General features: G+C 43.4%; 1 protein-coding gene across 1 annotated transcript in view; it reads left to right on the top strand.

The window, feature by feature from the left end:
- LOC120049328 (ras-related and estrogen-regulated growth inhibitor-like) overlaps window positions 1–21,651 on the top strand; it is a 59,864-nt gene extending 38,213 nt beyond the window's left edge. Inside the window, exons 2-4 of the mRNA XM_038995579.1 lie at window positions 16,436–16,492; window positions 20,106–20,179; window positions 21,241–21,651. Coding sequence (XP_038851507.1) covers window positions 16,436–16,492; window positions 20,106–20,179; window positions 21,241–21,651 — 542 coding nt within the window. The remainder of the gene's footprint in view (window positions 1–16,435; window positions 16,493–20,105; window positions 20,180–21,240) is intronic.
- The last annotated feature ends 413 nt before the right edge of the window (window positions 21,652–22,064 follow it).

The following is a 22,064-nucleotide window of genomic DNA, read 5'->3' as shown; positions in this document are numbered from 1 at the left end:
TTGCTAAGAGTATTATTATATTATTGATCGATTGACTATGACTTTTAACTCACCCAGCAGTGCTATTTGCAGAGGGGGCCAAACTTGAAAGGGGGTCTGGGGGTCCTCCCATTTTTGGGGGCATCTAAATCACATTTCCTGCATTTCTACACAATCTACTATGACCCTTGACCCTTCTAGCCATCTATTTAGAACAACAAAAAGTAAGCAAAAATGCCCACAGTCATCAAGCTAGGTAAGAGATTAAGTGATTGATAAGACTGAACTTATCATGATAATTCAATAATCAATATTGTGTTGCACCTTTAACCAATAGCCTAACAAATGAACAACTCTTACAAATAAAGTACAGACTTAACTTTTAATTGTCTTTGAAATATCAAATTTCAGCCAGACCGCTCAGCCAACCCGAGCCGCCTACACGTCCGACCCCCACCAGTCTAGTCAATAACTGATCTCTCCCCATCCTTTTTTTCAAGGGAAATGTTTGGAAAACAAAAGTTGAATGAAAGCACACATTAACACACAGAAACAGTACACCCTCCATATAATTCATATCATAGGCCTAATAGTACTGTATAGCTCTTTTCCTTTCACGGAATATAGCTGGGTCACCCCGACCTGCCCCTAGGGGTCCATGGCCCTGTAGCGCCCCAACCCAACACAACCCACTCAGCTTTAGGATCTTAGTGAAACATTCATTATTGTTTTCAGGTGTGTTACGCCACAGCCAGAGTGACATCAGTACAGCGGACCCCCAGGGCCAGGACTGTGCAGCTCAGCAGCTAGGGATTGCCTAAATAGGTATCTCCGTTGACGTGGGCATGTTTTTACTCCTTTTGTCGTACAGTATTCCATATAAGGCATCCAGACCTTATGAAAGTTGCAGAGTATACACTTAATCTTAAAACAAATCTAGTGATACTGTGCATAACTTGACATTTCTTTCATACATTGTGGGAGGATAACTATCCTTCCAATTAATGGCAATGCATTTATTAGCCACTATAAATGCTAGGTTACAGTTTCTTAGTTTTAATTTTTTAAATGGAACCTTTATTTAACTAGGCAAGTCAGTTAAGAACAAATTCTTATTTACAATGACGGCCTACCCCGGCCAAACCCGGACGACACTGGGCCAATTGTGCGCCGCCCTATGGGACTCCCAATCACGGCCGGATGTCATACAGTCTGGAATCAAACCAGGGACTGTAGTGACACCTCTTGCACTAAGATGCAGTGCCTTAGACCACTGCAACACTCGGCACTGATAAGTCTCCAGTATCAACATTTCCAAGCAAACAAAAACAGGGAGTAGGGGGAATCTGTAAACATGCTGAGATAAAAGAACATACTCTTTGCCAGAATTCAGCCATTCTTCACCACAACATATGCAAATATGTCCCCTTTTGTGCTTTACACCTCCGGCAGAATAATACAATTTCTGAGTGCATGATATTCAGTTTCATTGGCATATAGTACGTTCTATGGATGGTCTTAAACTGCAGTAATTTATGTCTGAGATTATATGAACATGACTGGGTTTTCTAACATATCTGTATCCATTCATCATCATCAATAGCATCTCCCAGGTCTTCCTCACATTTTTTTGTTTTGTGTCATCAGGAAAAGTCTACCCTTGATACAGTTTGGAAATCAACTTGAGGTTTGTCAGACTGCCTTAAAATATAATCTGGCTTGTCCAGTGTTTGATGCACAGAGAGAATAAAGTGTTTAATCCTCAAATTCACATCACATCTGTCACAGACTGGTCTTCCCTGGCTGCCTGATCCTGCTGAGACCCTTGTCACCATCTGATCCTCCTAAAATGAGGCATGACAAATAATTACTTTGGTGTACATTTATACATATTATCCAAGAATATAATAAATGGTTCAATAATTGAAAGGACCATTATTCCCAGACTGTATCTTTAAGCTTAAGCTGCTGTCATGAAGCTACTGTAGGTCTACCCATCAATTCAAGATGGAACTTTATCATTCACTGAATATACTGCAAAATTCACCTGTGCTCCGTAGAGACTGGTCTTCCTTGGCTGTCTGACCCTGCTGGGAATCTTCCCACTCATAAAAGGTAGGCTATAAAAAAAGCTCAAGAGAAAGTGCAAGTCTCTCCAACTCTGCTCCCTTCAAACTACATCTACTATATTAATCTCTGGTAATTTAACCTATTTTTGCACATTTGATATTGCCTACAGAGTGCAAGTGAATTTCCCACGCAGACCTCTACTGTGCACCATGACAGTGAAGCCTGCAAGGTTAGAGCTGTTTATTACCGACTGATTGTGTGAAAAGTAGGGAATTATCTAGGGAAAATTAAAGATAAATAAAGTTACATTGCCATACTGACTAATACAACTCACATTACACTGAAAAAACGTCAGAATATAAATTTTCAATCATTTGGCCGATTTGTTTCATTGTTTATTTCAGGTCTAGTTTGATTGAGGCAAAAATAATAGCTAATGTAAGCAAACTTTTGGCCAGCTCTTTCTAACGGTACATCAACCGGCGAAAGTTCATTTACTTCTGAAACAGGACAAAACAAAGGCTACAAAACATTTCCATACAAACAACTGCTGTCGGATAGTCATAATAGCTACCTCATATTGCTATCTTACAGATAACTAGAGGATAGAGCTGACCTGGCTGTGGTAGCTACTCACTTGCGTCGCTTATTCATTCACCTCAATCGGATGGGTGATGAAACATTAGCTAACTTTACATATCAGTTAGAATACTAGCTCAGAACTGCGAATAAACACTAGTTTTGTTTTTTTCTGTTAAGTTAAACAGCAGTTACCTTGCAAGCTACATCAGTCAACTAAAGAGTAGCCAGTTTCTGTTCTGCTACCTTTTTGTAACTCAGTGAAAGAGAGCAACACATAGGGGAGGATTGTCAAACTTTTCTTTTTTCTTTTGGGAGGGTTGTGTGTTTTTTTTGGGGGGGGGGGGGGGGGGGGGTGTACTGGGTTTTTCTCATAAACAATGGCTTGACTTACCCTGGCGCTCCAACTGACTCTGACAGTTGAACTTGAAGTGAGGAAGACTGTTTCAGGCTTACCAGAGTTACTATCATAATCAACAATATAAGGCTTATGTTTATACAAGACAATTGGATCGAAAATGTACAAATGATCCTCCTTCTGTACGTGTACAGTGCATTCAGAAAGTATTCAGACCGCTTCACTTTCCACATTTTGTTACATTACAGCCTAATTCTAAAATTGATTAAAGATTTTTTCCCCTCAATCTACACACAATACCCCATAATGACAAAGCAAAGAAAGATTTTTACAAATTCTTACAAATGCATTAAAACATTTAAAACATAAATACCTTATTTAGGTAAGTATTCAGACCCTTTGCTATGAGACTCGAAATTGAGCTCAGGTGCATCCTGTTTCCATTGGTAATCCTTGAGAAGTTTCTACAACTTAAATTCAATTGATTGGACATGATTTGGAAAGGCACATACCTTCCAGAAGGACACCCATCTCTGCAGCACTCCGTTATGATAGAATGGCCAGATGGAAACCACTCCTCAGTGAAAGGCACATGACAACCCGCTTGGAGTTTGCCAAAAGGCACCTAAAGGACTTTCAGACCATGAGAAACAACATTCTCTGGTCTGATGAAACCAAGATTGAACTCTGGCCTGAAAGCCGAGCGTCATGTCTGGAGGAAACCAGGCACCACTCATCACCCGGCCAATACCATTCCTGCGGTGAAGTATGGGGGTGGTAGCATCATGCTGTGGGGGATGCTTTTAAGCGTCAGGAACTGGGAGACTAGTCAGGATCGAGGGAAAGATGAATGGGGAAAAGTACAGAGATCCTTAATGAAAACCTGCTCCAGAGTGCTCAGGAACTCAGACCAGGGTGAAGGTTCACCTTCCAACAGGACAACAGCCCTAAGCACACAGCCAAGACAATGCAGGAGTGGCTTCGGGACAAGTCTCAATGTCCTTGAGTGGCCCAGCCAGAGCCCGGACTTGAACCCGATCAAACATCTTTGGAGAGACCTGAAAATAGCTGTGCAGCGACCCTCCCCGTCCAACCTGACAGAGCTTGTGATGATCTGCAGAGAAGAATGGGAGAAACTCCCCAAATACAGGTGTGCCAAGCTTGTAGTGCCATACCCAAGAAGACTCGAGGCTGTAATACTTAGGTAAATGCACTATTTCATTTTTTTCTAATACCCCATCTTTGTCATTATGGAGTATTGTTCGTAGATGGTTGAGGGGGAAAAAATGATTTAATACATTTTAGAACAAAGCTGTAAGGTAACAAAATGTGTAAAAGTGAAGGGGTCTGAATACTTTCTGAATGCACTGTATATCTGTATAGCAGGCGCAGTAGCCATCTGACATAAAGAAATGCATGTCGGTGTCGTAGCATGCCACCGGCATATCTCTATCTCTCTGGGGTTAGGCCTAAGCTTCTCTTCCTTTATATATATCAAATTAAAATTGTATTTGTCACATGTGCCGAATGAAGGAAAAAGGAAACCGCACAATGCTCTTGATAGTATCACCGATATTTAATAAGCTTACGTATCGGGCTCACGGCCTTCGTCAGAGCTTTTCGCATGTGCCGAATAAAACAGGTGTAGACCTTACTGTGAAATGCTTACTTACAAGCCCTTAACCAACAATGCAGTTAAGAAAATATTTACAAAATAAACACAAGTAAAACATTAAAAAATAAAAAATAATTTAAAAAAAAGTAACACAATAATGAGGCTATATACAGGGGATACCGGTACACCGAGTCAATGTGCGGGGGTACATTTTAGTCGAGGTAATTTATACATGTAGGTAGGGGTAAAGTGACTATGCATAGATAATAAACAGCGAGTTGCAGCCATGTATGTATGTATGTATGTATGTATGTATGTATGTATGTATGTATGTATGTATGTATATACTTGTCTGAGCACGCCCAGCACCGCCTGGATGCGCGTCAGGTCCTCTTCCCAACCTTGGCTGTGGATGATGATATCATCCAGATATTCCGCTGCGTACTGCTGGTGGGGTCGAAGCACTCTGTTCATCAGCCATTGGAATGTGGGCGGGGCTCCGTGGAGACCGAACGGGAGCACCCGGTACTGATACAACCCGTCTGGTGTCTCAAACGGCGTCTTCTCCCGGGAGGAGGCTGCCAACGGTACCTGCCAATAACCGTTGGTCATGTCAAGGGTGCTGACGTACTGGGCCTTTCCCAATCGGTTGATGAGCTTGTCCACCCTCGGCATGGGATATGCGTCGAACAAGCTGATGTCCTTCACCCCCTGGAAATCGTTAGAGAAGCGGAGGCTACCGTCCGGTTTGGGCACCAACACGATGGGGCTGCACCATGCACTGTGGGACTCTTCCACGACCCCCATCCTCAGCATAGCCTCCACTTCCTGTTTCACAGCCTCCCTTCGGGCCTCCGAAATCCGATACGGCCTCTTTCGTACCATTTTTCCCCTGTGGTGTTCAATGAGGGTCGTGCGGCCCAGCATCTCAGAGAAGCCTGCCGTGTTCTGACCGACGAGCTCCCTGAGCTCTTGCTTCTGGGCCGGGTCGAGGTCCTCATTGCTCGGGACCTCCACTGGTACTGTTGGCGTCCTAGGTCCCGACCATAACACGGCCAAGGCTGTCCTCTCGCGCCACTTCTTCAACAGGTTCATGTGTTAAATCTGTTGGTTTCCATCTCCCCGGTTGCCATACGCGGTAATTGACAGGTCCCAGCTTCTCGATCACCTCGTATGGTCCGTGCCATGTTGCCAGGAACTTACTTTCGGCCGTGGGGATCAAGACCAACATCCTGTCTCCCACCTGGAATTCTCGGGGCTGGGTTCCCCGATTGTAGACCTGGGCTTGGGCTCGTTGGGCCTTCTCCATATGTTCCCTCACGACTGGCCATATGGCTGTCATCCGCTCCCGCATCGTCTCCACGTGCTCTACCACACTGCGTAAGGGGGTCGGTTGGGCTTCCCACTCCTCCTTCGCAAGGTCCCGTAGGCCGCGTGGCCTCCTCCCATAGAGGAGTTCAAACAAGGAAAACCCAGTGGAGGATTGGGGTACTTCTCAGATTGAGAACATTAGGTGGGATAGTAGCTGGTCCCAGTTCTTCCAGTCCTGCTCGATGACCTTCCGCAGCATCTGTTTGAGCGTTTTATTAAAGCACTCGACGAGCCCATCCGTCTGCGGGTGAAAAACGGAGGTCCGGATCTGCTTGATCTGCAGGAGGGCACACGACTCTTTCATGAGGCGGGACATAAACTCCGTACCTTGGTCTGTTAGGATCTCATTTGGGATTACCACCCGGCTAAAGAGGTGGAACAGCTCCCAGGCGATTCCCTTGGACACCGACACCCGTAGGGGAATGGCCTCGGGATACCGGGTGGCATAGTCCACTATTACCAAGATGTACCTGTATCCTCGTGCAGTCTTTACCAGGGGTCCCACTATGTCCATGGTGATGCATTCAAAGGGCACACCGATTATTGGCAGGGGGACCAGAGGGTATCGGAAGTGTGCTTTTGGGGCAGTGGATCCCGTGCCAGTGGAACCGGGCGGCGATCCGTTCACGGGTCCTCTCCATTCCCAGGTGCGCCCCCAACAGGTGGGTGTGGGCCAGCTGAAGAACGGTTCCTACGTACCGTCGGGGCAGCAACAATACCTCTCGAAGTTCCCCCTGTTGGCGCAACACCTGATACAAAAGGTTATTCTTCATTTGGAAATGGGGATATCGCCAGTCACTCACCCCCAGAAGTAGCTGTCCATCCACCGCTATGAGGTGGCCGTATCAGCTTTCAAATTCGGATCCTCCCACTGGGCCGTCCGAATTGTCCCCTCAGTTGGCCCAGTTGGTCTCGACTGGCCCCTCAAAATTGAGGAGGGGGAGGCTGGGCTCCTCTTCCAGTGGTTCCCCAGGGGGTTCGGGTTCCGGCTCCCCCTCCGACTCCGGACCCGTAGAGTCAGGTTGGTTAACCGGTGGCTTCCGGGCCGCACAGGCGAGGGGTCGTCCCCGGCTCTCTTTTTTGGCCGGCTCGTATCTTTTTCTTCAACTCGTGCCCCCATAGGGCAGCAAACAGCGGACAATCCCGTCCCACTAGGAGAGGTCCCTACCCCGTTCCGTCTCCTGGTTCAGCAGGCTCGTGGTTACGAGCGTAACCATGCTTCCGGAGTCTAATAGCGCTTCCGTGTCGTGTCCGTTCACCTTCATCGGGACCATGGGTGCAGTTGATTCGTGGTGCGCCCAACAGGAAGTGACAGTTCACGGCATGACCCACCTCGCCTCCGGGGCTAGCTGATGGCATCGACTCCTCTCGAGCCGTGCAATTCCAGGCAATGTGCCCCCGGGCGCCACACTCAAAACACCTCCTTTGGTCTCCATCTACCTGGGGTCATCGGTGGCGGGTCGGCCCTACCCCCGCGTCTCTCCACGGGTTTGCGGTCCATTGGCCCTGCAACCGACACCGCGGTGGGGCTTTCCTTCCGTCCCCTTGGACGGTCGCCGACTCATCCTGGCTCCCACTCAGCAGTGCCTAAGTGTTCTTATGCATCTCCACTGCTTCCAGGAGGCCCTCCAAGGTCTAGGGTGCGCATAGACTCGTGGCCCTCTTCATGTCATGGGGTAGCGCCCGAAAGAAGCGATCCAGGACCACTTTGTCGATGCCCTGGTGACGCGCAGTAGGTTGCTAATCTGGGCTCGGGGGGGGGATGTGTCGGGTGATGTCAATTAGACATAAATACCTACATATACATATATATATATATATGTATACACACTTGGTACCATCAAGCATTTGGAAATTGCCCCCAAGGATGAACCAGACTTGTGGAGGTCTACAATTTATTTTCTAAGGTCTTGGCTGATTTCTTTTGATTTTCCCATGATGTAAAGCAAAGTGGCACTGAGTTTGAAGGTAGTCCTTGAAATACATCCACAGGTTACAGCTCCAATTGACTCAAATAGCCTGTCAGAAGCTTCGAAAGCCATGACATTTTCTGGAATTTAAGCCGTTCAAAGTTAGTCAACTTAGTGTATGTAAACTTCTGACCCATTGTGATACAGTGAATAAGTGAAAAATCTGTCTGTAAACAATTGCTGGAAAAATTACTTGTGTCATGCACGAAGTAGATGTTCTAACCAACTTGCCAAAACTATAGTTTGTTAACAAGAAATTTGTGGAGTGGTTGAAAAATGACTCCAACCTAAGTGTATGTAAACTTCTGACTTCAACTGTATACAGTGGGGCAAAAAAGTATTTAGTCAGCCACCAATTGTGCAAGTTCTCCCACTTAAAAATATGAGAGAGGCCTGTAATTTTCATCATAGGTACACTTCAACTATGACAGACAAAATGAGAAAAAAAAATCCAGAAAATCACATTGTAGGATTTTTAATGATGTTATTTGCAAATTATGGTGGAAAATAAGTATTTGGTCAATAACAAAAGTTTATCTCAATACTTTGTTATATACCCTTTGTTGGCAATGACAGAGGTCAAACGTTTTCTGTAAGTCTTCACAAGGTTTTCACACACTGTTGCTGGTATTTTGGCCCATTCCTCCATGCAGATCTCCTCTAGAGCAGTGATGTTTTGGGGCTGTTGCTGGGCAACACAGACTTTCAACTCCCTCCAAAGATTTTCTATGGGGTTGAGATCTGGAGACTGGCTAGGCCACTTCAGGACCTTGAAATGCTTCACAGATCTTCCAAAGGTGGTGGAGTGGCAATCTTTACCAAGGAACACCTTCAGTGCTCAATTTTCTCCACCAAGTCTGTCCCCAAACAATTGTATTTGCTGGTTTTACGCATTAAACTTTCAGATAACTCTTTGTTGACTGTTGCTTGGTGTTTTTGGCCACCATCAGCACCGACTTGTACCCTAAATGCCCTAAGCTCTCTCCTGGCCCTTAAAATAAGTCTGAATTTGTACTGCTAGGTGACCTAAATTGGGACATGCTTAAACCATCTCACCAAGTCCTAAAGCAATGGGACTCCCTAAATATTTCTCAGATTATTAACAATCCCACATAAAGGCTACTCTCCTTTATGTTATCCTTACAAATAATCCTGATAGGTATCAGGCTGGGGTTTTCTGTAATGACCTTAGTGATCACTGTTTTACAGCCTGTGTTCGTAATGGCTGCTCAGTGAAACTACCTGTCCTGATTTGTCATAGACGCTTGCTAAAACTATTTAATGAGCAAGCCTTCCTTCATGACCTGGCCTCTGTAAATTGGTGTTGAATCAGTTTGATCCCCTCTGACGAAGACACTTGGACCTTTACATTTTTTTTTCTCAGTGTTATCGTTAACAAATATGCACCCAACTCTGGCCTTCTAGGCAGAGTTTCAAAGAAAAAGACATATCTGACTGGCCAATAAAAATAAAAGATTAAGATGGGTAAAAGAACAGACACTGGACAGAGGAACTCTGCCTAGAAGGCCAGCATCCCGGAGTCACCTCTTCACTGTTGAGACTGGTGTTTTGCGGGTGCCATTTAATGAAGCTGCCAGTTGAGGACTTGCGAGGTGTCTGTTTCTCAAACTAGACACTCTAATGTACTTGTCCTCTTGCTCAGTTGTGCACCAGGGCCTCTCACTCCTCTTTCTATTCTGGTTAGAGCCAGTTTGCGCTGTTCTGTGAAGAGAGTACTACACAGCGTTGTACGAGATCTTCAGTTTCTTACATGGAATAGCCCTCATTTCTCAGAACAAGAATAGACTGACAAGTTTCAGGTCATTGTGAGCCTGTAAACGAACCCGCTGATGCTCCAGATACTCAACTTGTCTAAAGAAGGCCAGTTTTATTGCTTCTTTAATCAGGACAACAGTTTCAGCTTCGCTAACATAATTCCAAAAGGGTTTTCTAATGATCAAAAAGCCTTTTAAAATGATAAACTTGGATTAGCTAACACAATGTGCCATTGGAACACAGGAGTGATGGTTGCTGATAATGGGCCTTTGTAGATATTCCATAAAAAATCTGCCGTTTCTAGCATTAAATGTCTACACCGTATTTCTAATCAATTTGATGCTATTTTAATGGTCAAAAATGTGCTTTTCTTTCAAAAAACAAGGACATTTCTAAGTGACCAAACTTTTGAATGGTAGTTTATGTATTTTTTTTACTGACAAATCAATCAAACTGTTAGTGGCCAATTGATGAATGGAAAGAGACATCTGTTACAAAACACCAAAAAGTTTGACATTTAAAGATTGTCAAGCCAAGATTTCAATACTGGGTAAGCCTACAAGGTAGGGAGGGATGCATTCTCTGTCGAGATTGACAGTATATTTATTGTGGTTTTGAAAATGATAATGAAGTGCCGAAGTCGGTATGCTTTGTTTATTGGTTGTGTGGTGCACTGGCACTGAAACCTGTTGGTGGAAAATGTGTTGTTTATATAATTATAAATATGGCATCAAAATGTAGAAAATCAGTTTTACCCCATCATTGTCTGCAGCCGGTTCTGATCGTAGTGTAATGAAACAGGCAGGGAGAGTGAGCTCATCTGGCCCGTAGCCCTGCGTGGCATCGAATATGCCACAAAAGCTAGCTGAAGTGGCAAAGTTGATATCCACATTTATAACAATAGTTATTGTTATTTGTGGTCGTTAAAATTATTATTAGTTAATTTTATGAGGGGGAAGGGTGTTCAATTTATTTTACACTACAAGGGGAGAGTCATGTGAAAATAGTATGTTTTATGTTGGGGAGGGGTGTGCATTCTTTTTTTATGACACCTTGAGTTGGACCAGCCCCTCCCCCCAGTACATTTCGAGCTGTCCCTAACTAACCATCCATAAACATCGAAATAATATAATTTTTAGGTCAAAAGAACTGACTCCTAGTTTGTTTATAAGGGCTAAATGAAACGTGTTGGCGACACTCAGCCTCAACAAAATAGCCTTCTTGTAATGACTAATTATGAGGAGAAAACAGGCCAGCTCAAGATTGATGTTTTTTCATTTTCTAAGGAAAAGGCAATTTTCCCTATTATCCCCCTTTCAAAAGCAGGGGCTCTGTCGCTTGACACGAGGAAACCATTACCTTCTGAGACTCAATTGGGCCATTTAGGCCCATTTGAAGTCACTCAGGCACAAGACGGCCACAGAGAGAAGAGCATATATATCACAACCTGGGAGGGAGGCAAGTGATGCAAGGCAAGTAGATACATACAGAACAACGACCCTGTAATGCAACCTGTTGGCTATGGATGGAGTGCCTGAGTAGTTCTACATTTCCATGCAAAATTTCAAGAGACTTTGCAACTTTGGGCATTGGGTAGTGATTGAATGCCTGTTAGCGGTGAGATCGGATCTTGAATAATGTGGGCCTTTGAAACCTTTCTTCATGTACAGTACATTATGAGATCTTGTGGCTCTGTGCTGGCAGGACCACGGGTGGGTGCCCTGGCCTACAAGTTAGGCTTTTTGGGGGGCTAATGGAAAAGTTAGTGAGGCCCAGGCAGGGGAAAGGAAAGGAAAGGAGAAAGGAAACCATGGGACCACTGCAGAGTTCCAGGTGGAAGCGCTACCGGCAGATAGACCACACAGAGCGAGCCCCGGTTTCTCCTATTCTTAATTGGATTACACGGTGATGCGCAACACTAATTTACCGGGGGTAGATAACGGTATAATTAGCCACCGAGGAAGTGCAGCTGGAGCGTGTGGCCTGTAAGGCAAATCGGACTGCAGCCAGCCAGGTTTGGGGTTCTGCGCAGCGCGGCACTCGGTCATGAGTCTAAAAGGCACTTACAGATGGGCCTCGGTAAATGGCAATTGAACCGCGAGAAAATCCACTTGCCATGTGTAGAGACCAGTAATCCCGGTTATTGTCAGCTCGAATGTTGTCATTAAAACATTGTTTAAACAAGATGAACTCTGCACATTGGTCAACCATGCGCGACTCAGCTGATTTCATATTTTGGCGCCTAGACCACCGAGCCGGCGGCGCTGCTCACTGGAGCGAGCACCACGAATCGTGGCGCTTGCAAAACAGCTTGCGTTAAAGAGCTTGCATTTTACCGCCTGCCGCAATACTCCCATTGAAGTCTGACTTAGTGGGTTTTCACCAACAACCAATTTGGCAAGAGAAGGTCTGCCCCCATTTATTTGCAATGAGGACACAGAGGAATGTCCAGGGGATTGTGGGAAGGTGAGCGGCGAGAACCCTGCTAGTGGAGCGGAACTCTGCCATACTATGTAAATTTCAAGCAAAGTGTTGGAGCAGTTCCAAGCTTTTTAAGTGACCAGGATTCCGCAATAAAGTAGGGGACTTATTTCCATTATGGTCCCTATTTTTTTTACGTAAATACATTTTACAATTACATAGATACAGACACATTGCAGAGATAGAGACAAAAAAGGTTTAAACACAGTAGCCAGCTTTTGACATGCTTTTTAAAAGTGGTTATGGTTGGTATGGCTTTGAGTTGCTGTGGTAGTTTGTTCCACACAACAGCCCCAGTGTATAAAAATGTGTTCTTACCAGATAGCGTATTCTTTAGATGTTTGGGGCTGCTGGTGAATCATGATGTGCAGGCACAATCAAAGGGACACTGGACTAGAGCACTTGCGATTGTCTTTAGGGTGTCTATAGCTAGGTTTCCATCCAATTGGCGACAGATTTTCATGTGAATATTCTAAAATATACATAAAAACAATATGCACATTTCCCCATCAGAGTTGTGTTTCCATCAAATTGACTTGTTGCGGATAAATATCTGTGCGTGTATACATAAAAATGACATGTATGCAATAAAAAGTTCCATGGGTTTCCATCGCATTTTGAACTTTTGGGGGTCAAACGGCTACCAAGCATCAATCATCATGTCACCAGAATAAGACCCTCGATATTTATTGAAAGGAGCATCCATCAACCTCGTCACCTGCACTTTCCCCACCATGTGAAATTCATCATAATGTATTTAATCTAGCTGAATAAAATGCATTCTTTCCCATGTTATGAAAAAAACATTTGCGACGTACTTTACTCCCATAACAAGGCTGGATGGAAACCTTAATGTCCAGCCATTTTGAGGATGCGGAATTATACTTTGGACGAACATGCGCATGCCTGGCCTAAAGGAGACCTCTGGACTAGCCGAATTACATTAAAACGTTGTGTTTATGCCACAAAAAAAGCTAATACATAAAAATGTTCAGGGTATATTGAAGTGTTAGGTTCTAGGTGCGCTAGGAATAGCCTGTCTGATTGGAGAGGAGGCTAAATGCATGTTAAGCTTTCCTGAATAACTGGGCCTGCCAGGAGCATATGTGGCCACATTATTATAGGTCTACTTGGGAGAATGATGATCTGCAACAGACAGCGCATCTCAGTATCAGAAGTAAAAAGGGCGTTGGGCCAGCACCGTTATTCAAATTACATTTTCACCGCAGCCTAGAGTAGAATTTTGTACTCACTTGAAAACAATAATGCAATTATTCATTGTATTGTAGGTTAGTCTAGGTAGGATAATTGTATATTGTCCCAAAACATAATCAATAGGGGAGCTATCTGAGCTGCGTGTCATGTCCTCACTGTTCTTTCATGCTCCATGATGCACCAGGCCTCTCCGCTGCCTATCAGCTATTCCTATTTGTTGTTGTGGATTCAATGCTTTTATGTGGGGTTTGATTGGTAGTTAGCCTATTGCAGATCTGTACAAATGACCCACTTACCAATATCACTATGAATGGTGGATAGAAGGCAGGATAGACAGACTGGTAGGCTATATTGATCTGTGGTATAGTAAAAGTTAGTGTGCGGAAAAGCATAGTGCATAAGGGAAATACCAAAACGCCTTGATAAAGGGGAGGCGCATGCAAGCAGATGAGAAAATTTGTCTAGGATGGAAGAAATGGTATAGTAAAACCTGCAAAAGAGTGAATGTAAACCAGGGGAAAAATACACTAGCCTCCCCTGTGCACAATAAAAAAACAGCACAACCCAAAGCAAAAAGTTTGACAATTTAAGATGTTTTCTTGTCACATACACCAGATACCTGCATGAAATGTGTTGTTTTACAGGGTCAGCCATAGTAGTACAGCGCCACTAGAGCAAATAAGGGTTAAGTTTTGTGCTCAAAGATACATTCACAGATTTTTCACTTTGACGGGTCAGCTTTCGCTTCAACGCTCTAACCGCTTGGCTACCTGCCACCCTCCCCTATTTTAGACCACCCCCGTAAATGTAGAACTGTTCCTAACTTTTGACTGAGTGGACATCAACTTCGGCCATCGGCTAATCAGCTGGGTATACAGACTCAAGGAATTAGAATGTACCAGAGGCCACCAAAATAGAGCTCCTTCGGAAGTATATACTGTACTCTATACAATCTACTTCCTCTTGCCTATGCAGTTCGGCCATCGCTCATCCAAATATTTATATGTACATATTCTTATTCATTCCTTTACACTTGTGTGTATAAGGTAGTTGTGAAATTGTTAGATTACTTGTTAGATATTACTGCATGGTCAGAACTAGAAGCACAAGCATTTTGCTACACTCGCATTAACATCTGCTAACCATGTGTATATGACCAATAAAATTTGATTTTAAAAACTTTTAGAACCCTGGCTACTATTTCTATTTGGCTGGCTACTCTATGTACTTGTGGAAAACACTTTTCTTAAATGTCTCGAATACCTATTGAATGGAAGTACCAAGCTGTTATTATCTTCAAATATCAACCTAATTGAATGGCAATTAGGTCTGCAGTGTCCAAAGTTATTGTATTTACTTGGAGTTAGACTATCAACTGAAATGTCAACTCTATAAATAACACACTCTACAACACTTATTTTATCTCTCTTAATGTCAAATAAAGGCACTACATGCACTTAAAGTATCAGATCACAATCAGCCTTTCAGTAGCCTAATAAAGAGAAATTCAATTGCTTAACATTTTTTGATAATAATTTATGGCACAGCTGAAGTGAGGAGTGGGATTAATCATAGGTAGAAGCCTAGTCGTCCTCCGAAGCTATTTTTACCTTTTGTAAAACAACACTCTTCTAAACCACAGGGAAGTGGCTACAGTGACTACATCCAATGGGTTTATAATTCTACAATAAGGACAGGAGGTCAAAGTTCCAATCCTGTGGCACATAAGGATATTTCATCATTTGAACTGAGACTCTACCTTTGGAATGACGATAGCGCTACACTTTTAAAAACGCTGGGTTAAAAACAACCCAATTTTGGTTATTTGGTAACCCAGCGCTGGGTAAATATTGGACAGAACACACACTGGGTTATTTTGACCCAGCAGCTAGGTATTTTATGTAATCCATAGGTTATTTTCATGAGGCTTGGCTTCCAGATAGTTATTTTTGTACACCCGTGAGAGCAAATGTAATTCCTGTTCATCGTGATAAATATCAACCCTGAAAATGTAAAATGTTCTTGAATATATTTTGCACATTACAAACTCAAATATACATATCACAACATTGAGATGCAATATTAGGAGATGTATTATTTATCCCAACATTGGGATATGCATAGGCTCTTTAGAAACTCAAACACTTGTAACCCTCATTTAAGCCACAAAAGTGTCAGTGTTCAACCTTAACATGTGATAACAATACAACAGAACATATTAACATTTACTCTCACTGGTGGCCAAAAGTAACTACCTGAAACACACACCCCTACTAAGCCACCCCTCCAGTCTTCTGATCTGAACTGCTGGGTCATATCTCAATAAACTGCTGGGTCATATCTCAATAACCCAGCATCAGTAACCCATCAGTTATTAAAGAAAACAACCCACTAAATGTCCTAATGCCTGCAACCCAGCAGTCGGGTCATCCAAACAACCCAGCATTTTTTTAGAGTGTAGTGTTCTTTTCTATTTCTATGGGAATGACTATCATTGGATAGAATGGTCTTATGCTTTTCACGTTTATGACAACAAAGACACAAAGTGAAAGAAAAGATAGGGGTAAATGGTAATTAGATATTTGGGGAACAGATGTCTGGTCTAGCAGGCTGTCTCTGAACACACACTGTATTTGAAGATGTCAAAAAATTCAGACCGCTAATACATATTTGTATTCAGATGACATGCTGCTGTATCTGTATGCACAACGTTCCTTTAAGGCTTACACGCATCTGTCTCTAATACATTCCTGCTTGTAAGTGGCTCTGATTAGATGTGCATATCAAAGCGAGGCTGTTGTCCCTTTGAACTGAATAAATTGTTGCGTAATCAGATGAGCACTCTGTGCATCTGATACTGAGTGGGGAGCGTTTTCCATCCCACCCAAACTGATTATCCCTGTCTGTCAAGACATAATCCTATCTTCATGTTTTTACTTGCTCCATATTTAAGTTGATTGATTGAATTCAATTACAGCACAGTATGTTAATACCCCTCTCTCTCCCTCTCCATCTCTACAGCTCTAGTGGTGAGGTTTCTGACCAGACGTTTCATCTGGGAGTATGACCCAACGCTTGGTAAGACACCCTATCTACTCCTGCTGTCCTAGGCAACATTGAAAACAACCTGCACAACACTAGTCTTAGTGTGTTTTGTGCAGCCAGTAAATCACTCTCCCTATGATTTTGGGTATCAAAGGCTTTATCTGACCTCAAAGGCTGTTTTGATCCAGAGATGACTGTGCTGCGTCGGTCAAAGCCTTCTATCGCTGCGAGTTATCATATCAAGGTAGCAACCGAAGTAATAATAATCACTCCCATGTGTTAGTATATTTCCCCCATATCTCCTCAACACATCATACAGATTCATTTCCTGACAATAGGCCTTTTTAGGTTAGGCCTGACCTCAGTTTCTTTTTTTTTAAGCAAAACTACATCACAAGCCTAGCCTGGTCGGTGATTTAACATGCTATGTGATTATCAGACAGGGATAGAGGCGATGCCTTAAGTTTAGGGCAAGGCGAAGCGTCATTCATTCACTCCAATTGTCGGTTAATCAGGTTCATATATAGGCTAAGTGACCACAGTGACCGTGCAAGGGTAAGGTTCATATAGTAGGCCTACATCCTGTCATTGGCAGGAATATCCTATTGTGGCATGTTTTGCTGTAAGCTAGAAAAATATTGGGGTTGTTCGATGGCATGCTATGTACAGAGTCAGCCTCATTAGAAGTTGAATAACACACAGATATAACGCACAGACCCAACTGTTGGCATGGTGGGAGCAGTAACATGATATAGACATTAAGCCTCATTGCATGCAGACATTTCAATGTGATGGATGCTATATATACATATACTCCTACAAATACCAATGGTCTAAAATATGCTTATAGCATGCTGTCAAACAATTAGCTGGAAAGGGAATTGGATCCGGCAGATATATATATATATATATATATATTTTCTCACTGCAAGCCAAGTCTCTGATTCCCATTGACAGTTTCCCCATTTTCCCCCTGAATGTGATGTACTTTTTGGTGCAGGCTCAAGTGCTTGTTATTCGAACAGCATTCAAGAGTATAACCTAGTACCCACCACAGCTTATTTCCTGACATCACACAAGGGTTGAATGAAAGATGAAGGCTTTGGGCTGCGAGAGAGAGCGAGACAGCGCTCACAGCTCTGTAAGAAACATGGACGTTGAGAATATTGAATTACAACAGACAGATTAATTTCATGGGGTTTCAGAACAGGGTCTGGAAGCAATTTAATCATGTTTTTGCAAACAGTACCCAGTGTGTGTGTACTGTAGGTTACACATATCCTTCGGTGGTTTATGTGAGTCCAGAGAAGTAATATGATGTTAATAACGCGCCTTGTAGTCTACTAAAATTGGTCATTTCGTCATATGATGATATAACCCCTAAAATGGAGCTCTCTGATTTAAATCAACCCCATGCTGTCAATCTCAAAACGCCTGTAATGAAATGAACAGCAATCTGTTTCGATTGACATTCAGGAAGCACTTAGTTTGCGTAGGTGTACAGTCTGCACATACAAATGGATTTGATGAAGCCATGATAGTAAGAGGAAATCTCTTCCACATCTTTCTCTTTACTTTGAAGAGATGCCATCTGCTAATTTGTTTTATCAGATTCTTGGGGGGGGGGGGGGGGGGGGGGGGGAATTAGAGAGCCGTGCAAAATGAAGCTGTTTTACAACAGAGTGCTTTCCATTTCATTATCATCTTGTTACATAACTCAACTGTAGGAATATGATATGTTGAAACCTTGTGTTCTTTTTTGATGTTCCCTCAATTCTGATCTGTATTATCAGAGTTTAGGAGTTAGGATTTAACCTGGGCAAGGGGGATCAAGTAAATATGATTACAAAAGACTGCTACAGTGACTAACATCAGGAAAAGCATTTTTTGGATGGAGATACACAATTCAATATATAAATACATAGTCATATAATCTATGGGAAAAGGGTATGCTTATGTGGGTGAATGCCACAGGAGGTTGGTGCCACTTTAATTGGGAGGACGGTCTCATGGTAATGGCTGGCGCGGATTCAGTGGAATGGCATCATACATCAAACACATGGTTTCCATGTGGCTCAGTTCCAGCCATTATTATGAGTCGTCCTCCCTTCAGCAGCCTCCACTGGGGAATGCATTTTCCCGCCTCTGGACCGGAGCATTGTCGTGCTTGTTGCCATGACACCAATAATTTGACAATGGCGGCAAACCCTGTTCATTGCGGCAGTCTTGTCAGGACTTTTCCCCCCACAATTAAAAAACAGTTCTACATTTCTATGCTTTTTCATATTTGGTGGTTCTCTGTTTATTGTTCAATTGTAAGCTATTTATTTATCCGACTCCACCCTGCCCAGCTAACACACGCAACTGCTAATATTATCTCTACCTTAGAATAGGAATACGAGAATTCCATTAATTGTCACTCAATGGGAAGCATGTGAGCAGTGTAATTATGTAAGTTGGCTTGTCATTAATACAAAAGGTTACCTTTATGTTCATGCAGATGCCGAAAGTAGCTGTGAACAACAATTTATACCCCCCTCTGATCTAATCTTATTTACCTCATGGAATGAACTCTTAAAGTCACTCCTCAATAAGAGGGGCAGAGGAATCTACTACAATAACTACTACCTACTAGAAATCTACTATTAATCTAATTTATTGAGGTCATATGACATTGCACAGATAGAAACAAATAGGAAAGCAGATGCTTGGCAATCCAGTGAGTGAGCAGAACAAGAATTTTTTTTCTAAGTGGCGTAGTAGTTAAAAGTACAAACAGCTTGAGATGGGGGCTGATCTGTTGACGTTTCCAGTTAATATTCTGGTATGAGACTTTCTCTTTCAGCATTCTAAAATAACACCAACAGCAGCTAGAGGCTCCAGGTTGTTGCTGGGAAATGAGTTATTTGCTGCCAGGAAAATGACTGGGGTGTTGGCCCTCCTTAAGATCTTCAGATATGTAGGTTGGACCATTAAATCATCCCCAAGCCCCCCTGTTCATGCTGTCAATACCCAAACACACATAGTAGGTGTATGTACTTGCGTGTATGTGTGTGTTCAGGTCTGCGCCTGCACGTGTGTGGATGTGGCAGCTGAAATGGGACGTCCCGTGAGACCCAGGCTACCCTCTAGCTGTAGAAGGCAGCAAATCAACACCCTAGTGGTCGCGCTCGGTGACACTTCATACGCAGACAGTGTTTTGCGTCCCAGAGGGCACCTGGGTAGAGGCAGGGATGATGACACGCACAGCTAACACACACCCAACCAGAGCGTTCTAGTGTTACTGGCGGTTAAACTCCAGACCCCCGCCATCTCCAATAGTAGCCACCCACCATGCTTGAAAAAGCATGTTTTGAACAGGGCGATCTGAAGTGCCTTTTTAGGGTTTGAGAGTTTACACAGATTTTTTTTAACAAGAGGCAATTCAGGTAAATTACTCCTCATCGAGGTATAACGAAGAGGGTCATAGCCAGCATTCACATCTGTATCCACCTCTCATCCTATTGGTAAAGCTGCCCTGAGGCAATTCAACTTGATGGGGTTCATTGACCACCTAAACAACCAGGTGGGCTCAACGGTTGAGGCGACATAGACATGTCACCATCTTCTAAATGGGGTTTCCCTTTTGTCTTTTTGTTCTTTCCAGAATCAACATATCGCCATCAAGCAACCATAGACGATGAGGTTGTGACCATGGAGATCCTTGACACAGCCGGACAGGTTGGAGCTTCAGCAACTTTGCACAGAAAACATAGACGTTTGTGTAGAGAAATGTTTCTACTGTGACTGGCAATAGAATAAGAATAATTCATAGTCAATTGAATATCCCAGTTCAACCGTACTGCATAATGATGACTTAGAGTTTATTCACAGTAGCAGTCCTAGCTAGCGTTGCTCTATGCTGTTCTAATCAGCCATTGGGTAAACACATTATACGATAAATGTGCTGCTGCTAATCTGAGTACGTAGGTGTTCTGCCTGCTACTAATTTCCCCTGTGAAACATCGAGCCAAGTCATCCTTCTCTCATTACATTCTATTTTGAGAGTGCAGGGAGTGAGAGTTTAGGTGAGGGCCTAACCAAGCGTTGCTAGACCTGTCTTTTTCTGTCAGAGAGCCAGTGTAGAGCTGAGGTTTCTTCGTTCTCTTCAAAGCTGTTAAAAGTGGTGAGTACATATCAAGCCTTTGATTCTTGGACCCCGAAGGCATCCTTTTACCTCATAAATCAGATAAGTTCAAAAGTCGGTCAGTTATATAGATGTCAAGTATCACTATGTTCAATGTGAGTTATGCAACAGTTATTGTAACAAATTAAGTTATTATTGCCAATAACATCTCTGGCTCATGCAAGTTTAAGACTTAATTTTTTTCATCACACGACTAGAAAGTTTTGTTACGACAGGACTGGCTGTACCGACTTGATGAAATCAGGAGCAGCTGCAGTTCAGAAGGGTAGCCGACTGTTCAAATCTGGGGGATTTAAAAAGTGTTATGTTGAGAAAGGAGAAATAAAGCATTTGAACCCATTACAAACATGTGCAGTCAATCATGTGCAGCTGAAAACATATTTTTTTAAAAGCTCTTCAGTTCAGATGCCTCAATTCTCCATCACTTGTTCAATGAAGACTTGCATAGAGTTATTGTTTCTTTGCCTTGTGGATATACCAGACAACAAGTGGGCCTATTGGTCAACATCAAATGTCAACAGTATTCTAATTGGCTAGCTAGTTGCCGAAAGATTGTTGCTAAAAAGATCCTCCCCTCCTGTATCTTTACCTCCAGGAGGACACGCAGCAGAAGGAGAGCCACATGCGCTGGGGCGATGGCTTCGTCATTGTCTATGACATCACTGACCGGGGCAGCTTTGACGAAGTGGCTCCTTTGCGAGGCCTCCTAGAGGAAGTCAAGAAACCCAAGAATGTCCCTTTGGTTCTGGTGGGCAACAAAGCCGACCTAGACCATGCCCGACAGGTGGGCACAGAGGAGGGCGAGCGGCTGGCTGCCGAGATGGCGTGTGCCTTCTACGAGTGCTCGGCGTGCGCCGACGAGGGTGGCATGGTGGCGGAAGCATTCCATGAGCTGTGTCGCGAGTTGAGGCGCCGCAAGGTGGTCCAGGGCAAGGCCAGGCGCCGTAGCTCCACCACCCACGTCAAGCAGGCCATCAACAAGATGCTGACCAAGATCAGCAGCTAGGGGTAGCTGCTGAGCACACTCCACAAAGAGGATAAACTCAAGATGAACTAAAGAACAAAGTGACTGATTTCAAGGGTTTAGATGTGTAGAAATATCATACAGCCATCCAAGCTCCTAAAGAGCACAAATATAAAATGATGAATGAACAGCGAACCTCTTCGTACTTAGTATCAATGAAGATTTGCATTGATACGAAGTGTGCCAAAAATCGCTCTCCATTCAACACTGATTCTAAAGGGGAAGGCTGTTGGCCATTATAACTCTCTCTTTGACCATGCTCCACAACTAAGGTCAGAAGCACAAAGGGGAACATAATAATCACCTGATGGGAACTACTTTGTCCGTGAGGGAGGTGAAGATGCTTTTGTTTCATAGCCAACTGGGACATTTCTGTATACTGCCAAGGAAGGGGG

Source organism: Salvelinus namaycush, chromosome 6 (assembly GCF_016432855.1).
Source record: "Salvelinus namaycush isolate Seneca chromosome 6, SaNama_1.0, whole genome shotgun sequence".
NCBI lineage: Eukaryota > Metazoa > Chordata > Actinopteri > Salmoniformes > Salmonidae > Salvelinus > Salvelinus namaycush.
Note: the sequence above shows the minus strand (reverse complement) of the source record. Positions and strands in the feature narration are given on the sequence as shown.